Genomic DNA, 20,744 nt, shown 5'->3' on the forward strand with positions numbered 1-20,744 from the left:
TCCACACAAGGTTCTACTAAGGCAGAAGTGGATAAATTTTTTGAGGATTTAGAGAAAGCAACTGACACAATGAAAAAGGAAAAGTTGGTCCTTGTTAGGAATCTAAATAGCAGAGTGGGAAATGATTGTCAGATATACAAAAATATATTGGGAAAATTTGGAGAAAAGAGCAAAGCTAATAATAATGGCAAATATTTGCTGGATTTCTGCTCAGGACACGAACTGGCTATTACTAACACCATGTTCCAACATAAAAATGTGCACAAATTCACATGGAAAGAAGAGGCAAGGAATAAGAAAAATCTCATTGACTATGTTATTGGTGATAGTGATGTTTTCTTCCTGGTGCAGGACACCAGAGTGTACAGAAGATTTGAAATTGGAAGCGATCACTATCTAGTCTTGAGCAGGATAAAATTGAATTTCATATTGAAAAGAATAACATGTAAGAAAGTTTTAAACTGAATAAAAGTTGAGCAGCTCTGAGATCTGAACTGTAGACTAACATACACAAAGATTATTGAAGAAAAAATGAAAGAGTTTGAGAACAGAAACCAAACCTTGGAGATTCAGTGGCAAGCCTTGAAGAAAACCCTGATTGATTCAGCCAGAGAGGAATGTGGTGAGATAGTCTGCAAGGATAGAAAAATCAGGACTCCATGGTGGACACAGAAAGTTAAAGAGGAAGTGAAGGAAAAGAAGAAATCATATCAAAAGTTCCTGGCTAAAGAATACAGAGACAAATGTAAGAAAGCGAAACATTGTGTAAAACTAGCTAAACAAAAGTTATGGGAGGACTTTGGCAAGAACATAGAAAATAAATATCAAGAAGGTGGTAAGATATTCTGGAGGTTGTTGAAGAAGCATAGAAATGGAGGAAAGAGTGCTGTAAAAGGAGTTAGAGATGATAAAGGTGACATGAAAATGAAAACAGGAGAAAAAGATATTCTTGAAGTATGGACTAATTACTTCGAAAAAATTGGTAAATGAAAGAAGCAGTGATAGCACAGTGGTAAAAAACACTCAACAGGCATACAGTCAGGAATACATATCCATACTTGAAGTAGGAAAAAACCATCAAAGGCTTGAAATGTGGAAAGGCAGCAGGAGTAGATGATATTCGACCAGAAATGCTGAAGTATGGTGGTATAAAAGTCTTACAGTGGTTGCACTGCATAGTTCAGAAAGCATGGACAGAGTGACGAATTCTCGATGATTGGAGTAGAGCTCTAATAGTTCCCATATATAAAAAGGGAAATAAAACTGAATGTGAGAATTACAGAGGTATTTCCGTACTGAGTGTTCCTGGCAAGATCTATGCAAGTATACTTGAGAAACGGTTGAGAAGAATTGTGGAAGAAAAGCTTGGTGAAGAACAAGCTATCTTCAGGCCAAATAGAGGCTGTCATTCAGATTTTCACTTTACGACAAATAGTCGAGAAAGCATGGGAATATAACAAAGATCTGTGTTTAAGTTTTGTAGATCTGGAAAAGGCATATGACAATGTGCCAAGAGAGAAGCTATTCAATATGCTACAGTTATATGGTGTCAGTGGGGCATCATATCAAGCAATACTTAGTCTGTATTTGAGTTGTACGTCAGCAGTTAGAATTGAAGGATGTATAGGAAGATGGTTTAATGTTAAATCTGGTGTGAGACAAGGATGTACATTATCCCCTCTGTTATTCATTATCTATATGGATCATATTATGAAGGAAAGTGGTATTAAACATGATATCAGAATTGGAGATGTTAATGTCAGCTCTTTGCTTTATGCGAACGATGTTATACTTCTGAATAAATCCACTATAAGTTTGCAAGATTCCCTGACTAAATTAAATAACTGTTGTAATAGATATGGTATGAAGGTCAGCATTAAAAAGACAAAGACAATGAAAATAGGTAGGGTTGTTGAAAATGTTAACTGTGTTGTGAACAGAGAACATGTGGAACAAGTAAAACATTTCAGCTTCTTAGGCACGATTTTTAGTGAAGACGGTAAATTAAATATGGAAATAGACAACAGAATCAACAAAGCTGGTATGGTAGGGAGTCATTTGAATAAATTCATAAGGAATAAGAGAGAAATTAGTCTGAACACTAAATTAGCTGTATACAAGACAGTGTTCAAACCAGTTTTAACTTATGGATCTGAGAGCTGGGTCAGAAGTAAAACACTTGACCAAAGACTAGAGACTGCAGATATGAGAGTCCTGAGAAAGATTAGAGGCATGAACATATGGTATCAATGGCAATATCATATTAAAAACGAGGATATTAGGAAAGAACTGAAAATAACATTGTCAGTATCCAGGAGTGTGTTAGCAGAGCTAATCTCAGGTGGTATGGTCACTTAAACAGAATGGGCGAGGAAAGATTGGCAAAACAAGTATTCTCTGCCAGGTTGGCAGGAAAACGACCAAGAGGAAATCCAAGATATAGGTGGATTGATACGGTACAAAGTGCCTTAGATGACAGAAATATAAGATCTGATAATATTGGAGTCTTGACAAGTAACAGACTGATTTGGAGGAAAATTGTAGGTAGGAAGTTAGTAATGATGTAAATTTTTCATGTAGTACTATCATATCCTGTACACCCCTTGAAGGTACATGGCAGGAATTTGATGATCTTCAAATTTTAATTTGAATCTTAATTTAGTGTGAATCTCAATTATCAGCGTTCTGAATCATTTGTCCAATAAAAACAGACTAATTATAGCAACAACAACAACAAAAATTCACTGAATAGTCTTGAGTGAAAACTGAAAATCACTACTGTTATTTTTTAGGTGTATATCAATAAAATCATATGTGTGTGAGTGAGAGAGAGTGAGAGAGATTAAGAAAGCTTAGCAGATTTAAAAATAGTACTATCTCCTATAAAGCAGATAGACCATATAAACTTTTATGAAGGATTCATGTTTTGTTCTAGTGGAGAGAGCATGCTCAGCAATTCCATACTGTTCAGGTTTCATGATATTTAATATGAGACTTACATTCTTCACAACAAATAAAAGAAGACCTTTCAGTTTATCCATAATAAGATAAGCCAAAAGAGCAGTCTCTAGTAGATGCATGGAAAAGCAGAAGCAGAAGCTTATCCTTAGATGTGAGAAAGGTAGAGATTTTTCTGGCAGGATGAAAGACAACAAAAATGTTCAGTGGTTTTAAAATATTTGCTGTGTTCAGAAATGCCCTGCATATAAGAAACAGAAATGCAAATTATTTGTTCTGGAGTAGAAAAGGCAAAGATTCTATAACTGCTGTTAAATTCTCTTTTAATGAAGAAATCAATTACTTTTGTAATTTTCTATTACAAAATTTCTATTACCATTAATTGCCATTCCATTTTGTGTGTTTGTGTGTGCACATGCACGCACACAGAGACTGAAAATGCTTATGATAGGCAAAAATTCTCCAAACAAATAAGTTTTAATGTGAGTTTTCTAGGGCTTTCTATCTTAGAGCTTTGCTGTGATGCAGTTATAGTATCCATGATAGCCCTGGTTCTTCACTTCTGAGCACAGTCATTGCTGGCAGATAGTGGTCATCTGTGTATATTCCATAATCTGGAATATACATAGAGTGAAGAATATGAGAAGAAAATAATAGAAAGAGACAAATTAAAAATGCCAGTACCATGACTGGGAGCCCCCCCCTCCCTCTCCGCACACTATCAGGTGCTCCACGTGAAGGGACTTAAAATCACTGTACTTTCTAACTTCAATCATATTTTTGTTGCTTTCATGGAAATATCATGATGTCTGCAATAAATTTAAAATAGTGTTATTACTGTAAAAATAATGAGCAGTTTGTTAAATGTCATAAGCCAAATTAATATAGTTTATGTATTCTAGACTAGACATATAATTGATTTGCCTATTTCTGCCACTGCAAATGGTTCAGTTAAAACCAAAACTGAAATGACTTCTTTTTTTCTTTTTAAATATAAATCCTACATCAGATTTCATTAAATTCGATGAAGCAAGTACAGAATGATTAGTAGCAGTTTGAATCATTTTGTTAAAAAAATTATCTTTTTTAAACCTAAACTGAATCATATAGCCATATTCAAGTGCACATTCCAAATACCAAATTTTATTAACTTCCATACAACCAAACACATTTATACAAATATAATTTCAAGATGTTCTGTCTCTGAAAATCATCCAAATTAAACAAATATAATATGGGTAACAAGTTTTTTTAATTCCAAATACCGAATTAAAAAAAAATCTTTCCAGAATACTTGTGTTATAGATGGATGAGCAGATTGACAAAATAAATGTAATATGTACTTATGCATTTTGTGACATGTGATTAAAAAAATATTAAACATTAAAAACTTTACAAAATGAAACTCTAATCATCCACTTTGCTACAGAAATAACTTTTGTAGAAGACTATTCCAGTATGCAATCTTTAAGACGATATCAGATAATTAACCAAAATATCCACTAACCTGTTCCAGTTCCTACATCAGCTACAACCTTCTTATAGAAATATTTATAATTTGATAATATAGCTTTTCTATAAGTATTTGTTCTTGTATAGTCTTCAATCATTGCTTTGTGAATTGAAAGGTCAGCATAAAACCTGAAAACAAGAAATTATTATATTAACATTAAGTTGCATACAAGCATCATATCATTATGATGAATGCTCCTACAGGGAGTCCAAGGACTCACTGAGAGAGAGAGAGAGAGGCATATTTAGACATTCAAGCACGTATCCTATCTCTTCCTGAACACAATCACCAAAGATGCACTTGCAACATTTAAAAGATGTTCATTTCAAACACACCACACAATGCAAGAAAACCTTGACCTCTCATTTCCTAGCAAGTTTCCAAATGACCCCAACTTCCATCATCATTTATTAATGTATGAATAGGAAAATATATACACAAATATTCATAAAACAAAAACCTCACGGAGATAAAGTCTATTAGATGAAAGTGAGCCAAGTTGCTGTTTTATGCCAAATGGTAAATGTCAGATTGTTCATGAACTTCCATAAGGCCACAAAATTTCACTTTAATTTGAAACTGTAAGATCCCTTTACTTGGATGTTTCTATCAAATCTCCTCTCCTCAATCTATTCCTCAAGCTTTAAATAATGCTATCATATGCAAAATTCCATAGACCACTTATCATCTGTCACTTGCCAACAGATCTTTTCAACTGTCTTCCCATCTCCTTGGAACCCAAGAGATCATATCTACGTATATCAGTCCAGATGTGGCCTTATCAAAGTCTTGAAAAGTGGGAGAATAACTTCCTTAATAATAGAAGTTAGTATTATATTTTAATGGCACGAATATCTGGTGCAATGACTTAACCACCTTAACAAAGTGGGGTCCTAAACTTTAATTCACTGTCCACAATACCCTCTGCCCCAAGTCTCTGCCTTTGGTGACTACTTAGCAAATTCTCATTAATAAAACACTCTGCTTACAATGTATTCATTCCAAAGTGCATAACCTTACACTTTGCAACAGTGAACAGACATACATTCAATGTCATTTATCCATATAATCAATCTATTCAAGTCAACTTGCCAGGATTCTATATTGGCTATGCCTCTTATCAGTCATAACATAGCATCATCAGCAAATAAATGGATATTGCACTCAAAACCCTTCCCTGCATCATTAATATAAGTAATTAAATAACATTAAATAACAATAACTCACACATGCAACCCTTGTTCTCAAGTCATACATCACTTTCTGATACTTATTTCGCCACTCTCCAAATCCATGTCACAAGTTGATTTTGCATACCCATCCTATTGAGTGTGACATCCTGCCAAATACCTTAGAACAATACAATAATACAACAGTAATGGGGTATATTACATGCCTCTTATACAACTGTCTCTCTGTTACAGAACTTCAGCAGATTGCTAAAGCAACACACACTCACCACTTACCGTTAACAAAAACCATACTTCCTCTACACAGAATCCTAATGCTGTCTATCCACCTTTGCATGTGATTTCTAAATAACCGTTTCAATACCCTGATGGCAACACCAGAAAAATGCTAATTTGTATGTAATTCGCTGCATTTGTTATCTCAAGCCTTATGCAATGGAATTATATTGCTCTCCTTCCATTCATTAGGAATCATGCACAAGCTAAGACAAGCTAAACACCAGGGAAGGGATACTGCTATTTTGCACATTCCTTTGGGACCTGTGCCAATATCTCATTCAATCCAACAGTTGTATTTGAGTTTGGCTCTTTATAAACTCATCTATCTTTATTCTTCTATCCAGTATACCTGCCTCATGGCATCCAGAAGGCTAATGAGTCTGCCTAGAATGCATACCTTACTAAAGGTAACACTTATCAATTATTTCTTAGACATCTGACACTTCTCTGTCATCTGCATTCACTAAGGTTATTCTTCTATGTCCTTCTTCCTTTTACTTACTACATAGTGATAAAGTTCTCATGGATTTCTTTTGGTCTCTCAATTTATCTTATTTTCATAATTTGATTTTGCTTTCCTCACCATGGGTATAACACTCCCAATCTGCTCTTCATAATGCTCCTGGGCCTCATCACACTTCTCACAATATTGGATCTATGACATTCTCTTTTTATGCGGCTCTTGTTTTAAAGTGTTGCTCATCTATTTAACTCTAATGCAATTAATACTCCTAACCCTGAGAATGTTGGCAGATATAGCTTCCCTCAGGCGCCCTTTGACTAATTCCTATATGCTACTGATTCCTCTACCATACAGTTTCTCATGCTCAAACGATGCTTCAAGTCTCTCAGTTGATTATAATCACTTGCATTACAGTTTCACATATGCCCCTTCTTAGTCAAAGCTCTCACATGCACTATCACATCTCAAGTCAAAACAACATTACCACTCTAAAAAGATTGGTAGCATAATGGTCAACTCATATATAAACACAAATGACTAATCCAATATTCTTGTACCATAAGCTTGATCATGTGTTGCTCAAGACAGTTATCCATGATAATTCTATAAATTTCCTTTCCCTTGTCTTGCATGCTTTCTACTCCTCCTCATCTATATTTCTCCATAGCTTAAATCACTCATAATGATAGTCCTCCATATATCCATCTGTCTATGCAGTTCACAATCCTGTTCAGATGATCCTATACAGCAGCAGCAGCAGCAGCATCCAACTGTATATTTTGTATTGTTTACCTCTATCACACAGCAAACAAACAATTTCGTGTATTTACCACCACTGGAAATTTCTACTCTAGCTGGATCTAATTCCTCTGTGATCATTAACAATAGTTCCCTGATCTCGAATAAGATGAACTAGTTGTATTCTATTTATGTAATATCCTCCTTCAGCCAGGTCTCATAAGAACTCCAACATATTTCAACTAATTTTATTTTTCTTTCCTGACAAAACTATTCCTGCATTTACTGGGCAATTCCTAACATGCTATCATTTTTCATTCTCTAAGCTTCAACCTCTTAATTTAAAGCATATGTTCAAGCTTTCTTGCAGCCACCTAGACACATCCAGTTTCCCCTGACTATTCAACATGCACTCTTTCATTAAACAATTTCTCAAATCATTTGTTTCAGGAAACAAATAGATGAAAAAGGATGATGAGATATGAGGGTAGTCTGAAAAGTTCTTGGTCTCGACCACATATGGCAACACTATCGGTAAGATTTTTTTTTTTTCTAAGTTGGTACATCTATCATAAGCATCCATGTGAAATTGCAAGTCATTCTATCAAGTAGTTTGTTTTATACAGCTCTCTCAAGCAAAAGTGTTGTCTGTATCCCTTGAAATGGATAAAATTGAGTATCATGCAGTTATACAATTCTTTGTAAAAGAAGGTTTAACACCAAAAGAAATTCATTCAAAGTCCATAAAAGTTTATGGGCACTTTTCTCCTTCGTTTTTGACAATTAAGAAATGGGCTGCTGAGTTTAAATGTGGTCGTACCAGCCTTGAAGATGATCCACATGAAGGACATCCAAAAAAAAAAGTGTAACACCACAAGAAATCATTGATCAAGTGCACGATATGGTATTGGATGAACAGTGAGTCAAACTGCAGGAAATTGCTGAGACTATAAGCATTTCAAAAGAACGTGTAGGATATATTTTACATGAAGAATTGCAAATGAAAAAGCTTTGCACAAGATGGGTGATGTGCTGCTCACAGCAGATCAAAAACGCATGTGCATGAAAATCTCTGAACAGTGTTTGGAGCATTTTAACAAGAATAAAACTGATTTATTTTGTGCATCGATTTATTACTATGAATGAAACTTGGATTCACCGTTACATGCCAGAATACAAACAGCAGTCAAAACAGTGGACAGAAGCCAGTTGTTCAGTGCCAAAGAAGACAAAGTCAGTTCCATCAGCAGGAAAGGTCATGGCATCAGTATTTTGGGATGCTAAAGGCATTTTGTTTATTAATTATCTTGAAAGGGGTAAAACAATAACCAGGGAATATTATTCCAATATTTTAACCAGACTAGATGAAAAAAAAATAAAAGACCCGGTTTGCAGAACAAAAAAATCATCTTTCATCAGGATAATGCACCTGCCCACAAAGGCGTTTTGACAATGGGAAAATTAAGGGATCTGTACTATGAATTGTTGGAACATCCACCCTATTCCCCAGATTTGGCTCCCTATGACTTCTATCTCTTCCCAAAACTAAAACGCTTCCTTACTGGTCAGCATTTTTCTTCGACTACAGGGACAGAATAATGGCGCTGGAGCATCGTTGGAATAAATGTATTAGTCTTAAGGAATTATGTTGAAAAATAAAAAGAATTTTGAAATTATAAATTTGATTTTTCATTGTTAGGGCCAAGAATTTTTCAGACCACCTTTCATATAAGGCATTTCCTTATCAAAGATATGAGTATGATGTGTATTACATCCTGCAAGTACAAATATTTTTGAACATCAAAATACTGGACATGATTTCTCCTAAACATTCACTGCATCATTTTACAATTAGATCTCTAATTCAACTCCTTATCATACTGTAGCAACAAACTCTCACTTTTGTCTGCTCTGCTCATCATTTTCTACTTTTCTCACAACAAATCTTTTATATCTTCTCACATCTACTTATTTCCTTTCAAGATCATTTGCCCCAACCAGCATAATCATATCATCCACTCATTCTACTTGCTTGCAGAATGCATCAGTTATGTCACAAATTTTAGATTCTAGAAAACATGCTTTCATTGCTCATTTATCAAACATACCTCTGATCATGGAATTTATGTTACACTCTTCTTTCCCTACCCCCCATTGCTTTCATATATCCTCTTTCTTACCCCTTTCGGACCATTATCGTTTTACATTCTAACCTTCATTCTTGCTCAAATTCTGCTTAGCATTTGCACAACCACTACCTACCACACCATCACATTTGCAGTTCTATTCAGATTCACCATTTCACACTATTGTTGTACCAATTTTTTTTTATAGTGGACTGGCATCTAGTGCTATAATGGACTATGTCAAAAGTAAACAGCACTAACAAATAACTATATAAGTAAATAAGATAAAACTGGTATATCTGATGTTTAAAAATAAAAATTCAGTATATTAGAATATATAGTTCTAAAATCATATATTTGCATAAAAATTAATTTCTTGCAAAAATTTTAAAAAACTATATTTATGGTGTATCATAAAATCTGACTGAATAAGATCCAGGTTGAGTGGTAATATAATGGCTACATTAAAACTAATGAGGGCAGTCAACTAAAATATGATCAATGACAAATTGTTGAACAATACTCTTATATAGGCATATCACCCATTGACAGAGAAGGAGTGTGTAAGATGAGCATGACCTATGCAGAGCCAAGCAAGAACAACTTTTTCTCTATGAACTGTGTGCAGGATGGACTGCAATGGTTTGATTAGGATTCATCTGGTATAATTTGTTGTTTTTCTCTCTCTTTCTCTATTCTGTGATGTCTGCCCATGGATCTTAGTTTGTCTTATGATCTGCATGTAATCAGTATAGGGAACAGGCAGATGATGAGATGAATCACATGCAAATATCAAACCAAAGTCTCCAAATATGATAGAAGACATGTTGGATTACAGAGCACTGGATGTGAGTAATACACCAGACTTCTCAAAGCCTGTAGAGAATTAATGAGTGTAAATAATGCACCTCTGTAGCATTTCATCTTAAATAACATAATACAAGCTCTACAACATGCAGCTCAACATAGGAAAAATTCTAAATTCCAGTGGGATCTGATTGCATATTATGGCTGTCTGAGAAGAAAGCAGCAGATCCTCACTAGAGACCGATTATGAACCAGCTGTGTAGAATGATAAAAAAAAAAAAAAATTAAAAAAAATCAAAAAAAAAAATCAGAGTATTCTTCTGTGTTTGAAAGAGCTATTGGAAGACAGAGGGAGGGGTGAAATGTTTTTCTAACTTGCAAAAAGAGAAGCTGCATAATGAAATGTAGCTTTGCCTAGATAGTAATGTTTAGAGGCACCTCTGCAATACTTTGTACAATAATGTCTACGGCTGGTAGAGGGAAAATGCCTTCTTTTAGAATGTGCCCAGGTAGTTAATGACTTGATGCAACTATCTTTCTAAAAACCTAATATTGCAGGAATGACAAAAGATATAAAGTAATTTTCAGAGAAGGAGATGTTTATAGTAGAAAGAGGATGTTTTGTTGAGTTTACTTTGACTGCAAATAGTGCAACACTTATAACTGATTCTTGTAGGATTTTCCCCTTGGAGAAAGGACTGGGAGAGAGAGAGAGCTTCACATGAAAGAATCAGACAAAATTCTTGATAAAAAGAAGACATTATCCCCTTTAAAGACCAAAGCTGTATTGGTCTTTTCAGTATGATGAACTTTCATGCTATGTCAAACTTCCATTCAAAGAAAACACTAAAAATATGAGGTGCTTGCTTTTAAGGAATACATCTCTTGATGGTTCCAGTCTAATGAGTGGATATCTAGTGTTGCATGATGTTTTCAGAAACTAGAATGTATCTTTAAAAAAGCTTGTTACTCTCCAATAACCATAGTAATAAACTTGAACAGAAAGTGCAGATATTTCATACTGAAAATATCTGCACTTAAATTAAAAACAGTTGCTGTGTGCTAGAATAATAATATTAAAAAACACTATTTTTGATATTTACATAAGATAAGAATCTCACAAACTTTTGGGGGGGAGAGAGAGAGAGAGAGAGAGAAAGACAGAAACAATCATTCCAATTCAGGTTAGGCCAGTGTAAAAGGGTTTCACAACTTTCTTTGAAAAGTCATGAATTATAGTCTCAGCAATCCTCACCAGTTTCATATTTAAAACTGATTCTATGAAAAAAATTATCTTCATCCCACTGGATACTGTGCCAAATCAGACTTTTGAGGTTTCAGTATTCAATATAGTACTGATGTTCATTAATTATTTTTTCCATGAAATGGCCTGTCAGCCAAAAGTATGTCAAATTACATTCACAAGGGATCCGGCACAGATAGAGCACGGGCTACTGCACACACGAAGATTTGGAAACATGTACACAAACTGTTTTTCATGCACACATGGGCTGGCAAAAATTAGAGAGTATTGAGAATTAGAGAATTGAAAATTAGAGAATATTGCATGCCACCTCTCACATGTAAGATTGACTTAAAAGTTATCCTGGGATATATCTACAGTGGGTGGTAGAGAGATGTAGCATAGTGTAATAAGATATCCTACTGATTGGGACTTGTTAGAAAGGGTATGGCTCCCCACAAGGATGGTAGCTCCTCCTTAGGCAGGTCCATTCCCTATCCTGTCTTTGTGGATGACAGTAATATACCTTGATCCAGAATCCTTGCCAGTTTCAAATACATCTCTTACTGGCTAATATTTCTCCAAGAGGACCTTAATATTATCAATATTTTGGCAGAATCCATAATAATTCCATTGTAGGAAGATGTTAATTATTTACACATTTGGGGATCTTGAGGAGCTTGAGCAAGAGGATCTTTTGATATCACCAATGTTTTGACAGAATCAACAGGTGCAAGAAGGTGTTAATATTTATTTGGAGATTAAATCTAGCTTCTAGTTTTGAGAAAGTTTTGCTTTGTTTGCTAGTCTTGGATTTTTCCTCTTCAAGGAATTATGAATGGCCAGTCACAATATCTTCCTCTTCAGAAAATATCCAAGACATCTTAAAATTCACTCTGTCCAAGGACAATGGGTATTTTTATGATTATTTTCCCCTGGGAAAATAAAATTCATTAGTGAAACTGGAGGCACGTATTTTATTCTTTGATGTGCGTGTTCCATTATTTTTCTAATTTGCAGGTTTTCGTATAGTGGAATCATTTTTGGTGTGATTTCAACAGGATGGCCTGAAATTGCAAGTAAATCATGTAGTTCAGAGATGATGCAGTTGTGAGAAGATAGGATACATACATGTTAATATCCTCCTTTGACACTATTTCCTGTTGCCTTCTCCATGTAACAATTTTCCACTAGATGTTGTTGTTATAGTGTTATACTTCCTCTTTGCCTTCTGAATCTCATTCTCATCTTCCCATCATTGGCATGTTCAGAAGGAGGCTAGATCTTTCACATAGCATACTTGGATGTTTTGCTTTTGCAATCTTTACTTTCATGCTCTTTGCTAAAGCCACCAAGAGGAAGTCCAAATATAGCCATACCATGTTTTTGACACAACAGGGTAGTTAAGATATTCTGCTTTCATTGATGTTCAGGATTTTAGTGTGAAATTTAAGGATTATATCCCTGGTCTGTACATGGATACCATTCCTATGAGAATTCTTCTTATAGCTTCATGTTTTAATCCAGAGAAAATCTAATTAGGAACATCAAACATCCTTATTAGGTCTGCTGTGGAAAATTTAAAGTTTTGTAAATAGTTCCCATGAGTGATATACCCCCCCCCCCCCAAAAATGATATTGCATAAAGGAGCTGATCTGAATGTTTCTGGTAAGATGTTATGACTATAATATTTCCTGAATGAAGTTTCTTGACAGAGTTTGCAATGTCCATTTTTTTTTTTTTTTTACAAAAAAAAAATGGGGGGGGAGAGATGGAAAATAAAAAAAAAAAGTTTTTCAAAGAATCAAGTGAGGTTATCTATTCATACACAACTCTAAGAATCATGGCTTAATTGTACAAGATATGTAAATTCTTATTCAGATATCTACAGTACCTCTGTTCCCAACTTACATAATACTCAACTTAAATTTTTGCCAGCTGATGCAAAGTTAAAAAAAAAATCATGGAAACATATTTTGCATCCCATGGGAAATAGAAGACCCAACTAGGACACCAAAAATACTTAGGTTGTGTACTCTATAAGCTTCAAGTAGTTATCACCTCTTAATTGGCACTGATAATGAATTACAGTAGTCGAATGCTTACTGTATGTTACTATTCTTTCAGATAGGACACCTGTGGTTGTAATGTTAGTATTCTCTTTAACCTTATGTCTATCATCATCAGTGTTTTTTATTTTTATTATAATGATAAAGAGAAAGTGACTAGAAGAAAATACAAGTGTAGCAGTGCTAGGAAACAAAACAAAACTGATTCAGAAATGAAAATTATTAAGAAGCATGAAACAGAACAAAGTTTGTCATGTATTGCACAGGAATTAGGCTTCATTGCTTCAACAGTTAATACTATTTTAAATGACAGTGCACATACAAAAGAACATGTTAAAGCATCACTGCATTTAAGATCAACAGTGATCACAAAACAGCATTCAGGTGCTACATCAGAGATGGAAAAGCTATTAATAATATAAATGGAAAATCAGATTCAGAAGCAAGTGCCCCCAAGTCTAATGGCCATTCAAGCAAAATCAAGAAGTATTTATGAAGATATTAAGAATAAATATGGAAAATCTCAAGCCAAGCTTGTGGCTTGGCTTAGCTCGAGAATACTTTGATAGCACTATTAGCAATTATGGAAATTTGAATATGGAAATATACGTTGAATGAACTCAATCACATAATGAAACACAAGAAAAATTTTTCCACTTGTGGTATAGACATTTTTCCTTATAAAATTAGTAACACTTGGTTTGTCAAAAAATTATATCAACTAAAAAAATGGGTATAGTCAAGCATAAAATTAAGAGATGCTTGTGCTGCCCAGAGAGAGAGAGAGAGATCCAGAGATGAGATAAAACTAGTTTCATTGATTGTTCCTTTTTTTATTATTATTATTATTATACCAAAACAACCAAGTCCATTAGGTTGGTGGTATCTAAATTCTTCAGTTTTTGAACCTTAATAAATGTCAGCTGAATTCATTTTCAGCTGACATTTATTAAGGAGTGGAAAAAAGTAAAAGGCAAAGTATGTCCCTAATCTGAATAACAGTTAATTTAATAGTCAAATTACAAGTTTAATATTTTTAATAAAATGTAAAACTGAAACCCATACACACTTGAAGTATACTGAATCATCACATACACTTGGATCATCCACTGTTTCTGACACATCTTGATGTCTAGAAAAAAATAAAATAAAACTATTTTTAACATGAAGTTCTGTGACTAGAAAAGGTTTCTAAGTAAGTAGTTTGGATTATGGCATAATAGCTTTATAATTTTTTGATATAAAACGAACTTTACCACAAATGAAAATTCTCAAAAACAATGCTATTCTGTTTTTAATTCTGAAAAAAATTTAGAAATAAGTCACTAAATGTTAGAAAAAGTAAACAGATTAAAAAAAAAAAAAAAGGAATTAAATCATTAAATTTAGAAAAATAATTTTTGCTATTGGTTAGAAAGTTTATTCAGGAAATCCCAAACAATATCAGAGCAGTGGATAGTCATCACTCAGCTAACTTAGCAATGGGTTTAAATTCCACTAAGGTAACTTTTCAATTTTGGAAAGAATTTAGTAGGGGTACCACCAAAAAACAATCGTTAATCAAGGCTTTTCACCACATAGTGTGCATCACTATATTCCTTAATGGAGGCTTGAAGTGGCATAACAAGCACTTGGTTCATAGAAAAAAAAAAAAGTTTCTACCTATCTATCTAACCTTTGACTCATCCATGCAGTGGTGTAGTAGAGCTGTTGCCGCCCCTCTCAATACACACCAAAAATACTACAAAAGCCAAAACGATGTATTCGCAGTAGTACAGGGAAATAAATTAAAACACTATGTTTATTTTTGAAGTTTCTTTTAAGTTTTTTGAAGTTTTTTTAACATTTTCGAATTTCGACATTCTAAAATGTTATTTTTCTTGCTTTTCTGTTAGCAAAATCGTCACTAACATTGGCAAAGTCTATTTCATAGTAATGTAGGTAATTCTTAATCAATTTTATTTAGAAAAACTCCTCACACAACTAGCAACACTTACAGCAATTGTGAGGGAAATTTGCAGTAATATTACAATATTTGGAAATGAGTTTGAGACTGAATTTTAGAATTAACTGCAAAAGTTCAAAACGGTTCAAAGTGCCACCTGGGACAGAAAGCCTCTCTGCCTCTCCCTAGCTACCCCTCTGCATCCATGATACATACATTTCGTATGGGTTGGATTTGTGCAAATAGAAAGATGAAAACAGAAAAAATGAATATATATACTAAAACTAGATACTAAAATTCACAAATTTAAGTTCAGATTGTCTCTAACCCATTGGACTGAGTCCGGGGTAGCCTGGAACAGGTCCATCAATGTGCCCTCAAACTCTACAACGGGCAGTCCTGGATAATATGATCGATGGTCTGTTGATCAGCACCACAGTCACATGTTGGTGATTGACGCAAGCCCCACTTGCACATCATGATAGCACATCTGGCATGGTCCTCAGGCGGTTGAGTGTGCTCTATTGTCATCTAGACAGGTCAAAGCCAGGGACCTCTGTTGTGGGATCTGTAATGAGGTGTCCATTTTTTATTGTTGAAGTAAGCCAGCGATTCAGCAACCAAAATACGTATCTGGTTGCTGAGTTTTCCAGATCGGGTTGCGGGATTTGAAGCGAATAGGTGGTAGATTTTGGAGGTCTTCATGGACGAATAAGGTATCATTTTCCATACATTTTATCCACTCTCTGTTAGCAGCAGCTTTCCACCTTATGTCTGGTGGTATGATGTTAGAGAGTGTTGGTAGCCATTGAACAGGTGTAGGCTTTATGCAACCCATGATAATTCTCATGGTATTGTTAAGTTGCACATTGACCTTGCTGATATGGTGACTCGAATACCATACTGGAGTACAGTATTCTGCACAAGAGTACACTAGGGCAGTGCTTCCCAAACTTCTGGATGTCAAAGCCCCCTTTGGAAAAATTAAAATATTTCGCGCCCCCCGCCTCGAAAAAAAAATCGTAACATAGACACATATTATTATAATATTTATTGTATTTATATTCAATACAAAACATACACAGCAAATATTGCAAAAATCAAATGCAAATATAACATTTTTAGCATCTTGCATACACATTTGACATGGCACATTATCTCATATTTTATATAGATAGATATATTGTTATTTGCAGTACAAGCACATGAAACGTAAAACGATTAGTAATAAAGAAAGAATTAAAAACATAAAAGAAGTTTAATAACAATTTAATGTGATGGATGTGTTTCTATACTGCTACACAAAAAGTCAATATTAGGCGAAATATTTGAAACTGCATCTTAGATTTCTGCTTTGAAATGAAACTTATATGAATAAGCATACATTTACTAATATTCAAGCTAATTAAGCACGAAATACGCAGGAAGCAAAATTTGTGAACCCGCACCAATGTGTGATTTTTTTCCATTAAAATATAAAAGATAACAAAAAGAAATAATAAATAATAAAAATTAAAAACGTTTCTTTTAAGATTAAAAAAGAAATAACTACTTAGTCTTAAAACATTTTAAATTTGTTTTCATTATTTCTTGGCCCCCTCTCAACAAAACCTACGGCACCCAGTTTGGGAAGCGCTGCACTAGGGCATGGGCAGCAGATTTTAAAGTGTTGTCTCCTGCCTCCCCAGCCCGAACACATGCTTCCTGATGATATTATTCCTAGTTTTTAGCTTTTGGTAGACATTTTCCAGGTGTTTTTTCTGAAGGTTAAAGAGCGACCTAAGGTGACTCCAAGATATTTTGGGTTGGGGTTGTGCTTCAAAGTTTCTTCTTTGAATGAGACCTTCAGCCGTTTATCAGCTTGATGATTGTTCAAGCGAAATGTGCAAACTTCAGTTTTAGAGGGATTTGGGCAGAGACGCTATTTGGTGTAATAGTTGTACAGAACTTCAAGGTCAGAACTGAGCACAGTCTCGGCCTCTTTCAGTCATTTAGTCTAAGTTGCCAATGCCAGATCATCTGCATATGTGAACTTTCAGGATGAGGTTTGTGGCATGTCACTAATGTATAAATTAAAGAGGAACGGAGCTAGCAGAGAGCCCTGTGGTATCCATTTTTTAGTACTTTAAAGCAGGCATGGGCAACCTTTCCTAGTTCGGGGGCCAAATTATCATTCTGTCTCTGAGTCAAGGGCTGGACCAAATTATTAAATAAAATAAATTAATATTAAATGAATTAAAACAAGTTGCTACTTCACATTTCATTCATTTATAATATAATGCTTTGGTATAAAGCTCTACATAAATTTTATAATATAATGAACGACATAACAATTTAATGTGAAGATTGGCTTTGTACTTCAACTACAAGACTATCATATAATAAATTTAGTTTAATCCTTTATCCAAGTGTGAGCAAACAAAGTTTGCACCTGAAAGTATCTTCAGGACTGGGGTAAGGTGGTACAACACCAGGCACTCCTTGCAAAGGTGGAGCAAGCCACCAACACTCCTAACTCAGTATCTCCGATAATGCAAAACACATCTCCTTGCAGATATGTCTAATGTTATGCATTAAGGGAAGGGCCACAACCCAGATTAGTTTCGACCTTTATTGAGGTCTCTTCAGTGGGAGCCAGGTCCAAGTGGAGATACCAGGCAGAAGCATTAGCAGGTCATCTCTACCTATAGGAGTTGCCAAATGGTGTGCCACCCTTTTTAATAAATTACTCTGGATTTAGAGAAAGATGTTGAAAGTTTATTTTTCACTTAGTTAGCGTATAATAAATTTAGTTTAATCCTTTATCCAAGTGTGAGCAAACAAAGTTTGATCAAACAAAGACATATCCGCAAGGAGATGTGTTTTGCATTATCGGAGATACTGAGTTAGGGGTGTTGGTAGCTTGCTCCACCTTTGCAAGGAGTGCTCTGGTGTTGTACCACCTTACCCCAGTCCTGAAGATACTTTTCAGGTGCAAACTTTGTTTGCTCACACTTGGATAAAGGATTAAACTAAATTTATTATACTCTAACCAAGTGAAAAAAAAACTTTCTACAAGACTATCAATATTGATGTTAATATTACTTAAGGATAATCGCATAGAATTTTCGAGGTTTTCGCCCGTTATTCTTGTCCAAATTTTTGATTTATTGTATTTCATCCTCGAAAAAAACTGTTCACACATATATGTGCTGCCTAAAAGACAAATGATTTTTCTTGAAAAGGTACGTAAATTTGTATATTTTTCTTCCACCAAATAAAATTTATAAAAATCCGTCAAAGCAATGTTGTTAAATTGTGATTTTAGCACTAAATCCTTGTATCAAATTGCTCTATTAGTGCCTTCAGTTCATCTCCATAACAATTATAAGGGATATTTTTATGAGTTGCTAGAGTAGGAAAATGATAACAATTTTTAGCTCTCATCTGACTTTCCAACAATCTTAGTTTATTACAAAAAGCTTTCACATGTCCATGCAGTTCATGAACCAATTGTCCTTGTTTTTGCAATTTAAGATTCAGTTCATTTAGGTATCCGGTGACATCTACAAGGAATGCTAAATCACACACCCACTCATCATCTTTTACTTGGTTAATTGTGTTTTCTTTTATGTCCATAAAATCTGCAATGTCTTGTCTCAGATCACAAAATCATTTTAACATTTTACCTTTACTCAACCACCTCACATCACAATAATAAGACACATCTTCATAAGATGTGTCTTATTATCAATCCGAAAATAGGTCTGCCAAATACTCCTTAAATTGGCGTTGATTAAGTGCACGTGACTTAATAAAGTTAATACTGGCTACTACAACTTCCATAAACATTTGTAAATTTAAGCGATTTTGCACACAGATTTTGTTGGTGGATAATGCAGTGAAAATTTGTTAAATTTTCCGGATGGATCTGTAGTTCTATTGCTCTTTTATGAACTATTCTAATAAATCCCTTCTGTGCACCAACCATTGCAGGGGCTCCATCAGTGCATATGCCAGATAGTGAACTCCATTTAAGCCCAAATCTCTTGAAGACTGTGTTGACTGTTTCAAATATATCTTCACCGGTAGTTGGTCCTTTTAATGGACCAAGCGCCAATAATTCTTCTGTGATGCTGAAATCCACATCAACTCTTTGAATAAATATTGCTAGTTGTGCTGTATCGGAGGCTGTCATCCAAAGCAATTGAAAATGCTTCCAATCTAGCAATCTTCTCTTTTAAACTTTTTTTGATATCATCAGCCATAATTTCTATCTGTCAGACAACAGCATGTCTCGACAAACGAACATTCTCGAAATCGTTTTTCTTATCAGGACATATTATACTTACAACATCCAGCAGACATTCTTTGATAAATTCTCCTTCACCAAATGACTTAGAATGCTTAGCGATTTTTTCGCTTACCACAAAGCTGGCTTTGACAATGCTGTGGTGCTGCGTTCTTTGCTTGTTGAACATTTGCTGCTGGGTATCCAAGTTCTTCTTCAACTTCTGTATTTCATCTTTTCGTAGTTGTCCAATTTTTGGGTGATCCGCATGTCTCGAAGTAAAGTGTCTCTTCAAGTTGTATTCTTTGTTGACGGATACGGATTCGTTGCACAGCAAACATACAGGCAAACCTTTATTCAGAATAAAATAATAATCCTCCGTCCAGTTGTCTTGAAATTAACGATTCTCTGCATCTGGTTCTGAAGATTTATAACAAATAAATTCAAAGGAAGAAACATAATAATGTCAGCCTGGTTAGCTGAGAGGTTAGCATATCCACTTTCCAAATCCCACTGTGGACATGAATGCATGCGATTATTTTAGATGAGAGACGAATTTCATTGAGTGGTGTAAGATCACTGTTCTGCTTTTTAGAAACCTGAAGTAGCTTGAGAAAAAGTTTCATATCTGGTCTGAAATGCAGGGTTTCCAGATTATGTAGTAATAATAATATCAAAAATATATAAAATTAATAAAAATATTTAAAAAAATCCTTAGCCACCCACAGTACTAATGTATTATAGATTTATAACCTTTCATGGTGGGAATCACAAAAGTTTACAATATCTCATTGAAACTCATTAGTCATTAAGTAAAAATGATACACATAAATAAAGTGCCAATCACTCGTGTTAAGCACATGACTGAGTCATACACTCCACTTCTTCAAGAAACACAATGGATTTCTTTCTTCTCCCTGATCACTTGCCTGCACGGCACTATCATCTTATAAGTATTGAAACTTCTCATGTGTGAGGTTGATATTAAAAAAAAACTAAATAAATCCTAAACAAACTAAATACTAATACACAATAAAACATACAACTTATCCACAGCTGCTGATTAGAACAACATGGTTACAAAGTGCATATTATTATTATTAACACCATACTTTTTGCTTGGCTAACAAGAAACATACAAA

The 20,744-nt window shown here is 34.5% G+C and overlaps 1 protein-coding gene across 1 annotated transcript in view; it reads right to left on the minus strand.

Moving 5' to 3' along the window:
* The window catches only part of LOC150109226 (protein arginine N-methyltransferase 6-like), a 333,254-nt gene that overhangs the window by 265,851 nt on the left and 46,659 nt on the right, over nt 1-20,744 (minus strand). Inside the window, exons 3-4 of the mRNA XM_090412246.1 lie at nt 14,457-14,519; nt 4,466-4,599 (exon numbers count right to left, since the gene is read on the minus strand). Coding sequence (XP_090268372.1) covers nt 4,466-4,599; nt 14,457-14,519 — 197 coding nt within the window. The remainder of the gene's footprint in view (nt 1-4,465; nt 4,600-14,456; nt 14,520-20,744) is intronic.

Source organism: Typopeltis vanoorti, chromosome 2 (assembly GCF_054136105.1).
Source record: "Typopeltis vanoorti isolate ZY-2024b chromosome 2, IOZ_Tvanoo_1.0, whole genome shotgun sequence".
Taxonomy (NCBI): domain Eukaryota; kingdom Metazoa; phylum Arthropoda; class Arachnida; order Uropygi; family Thelyphonidae; genus Typopeltis; species Typopeltis vanoorti.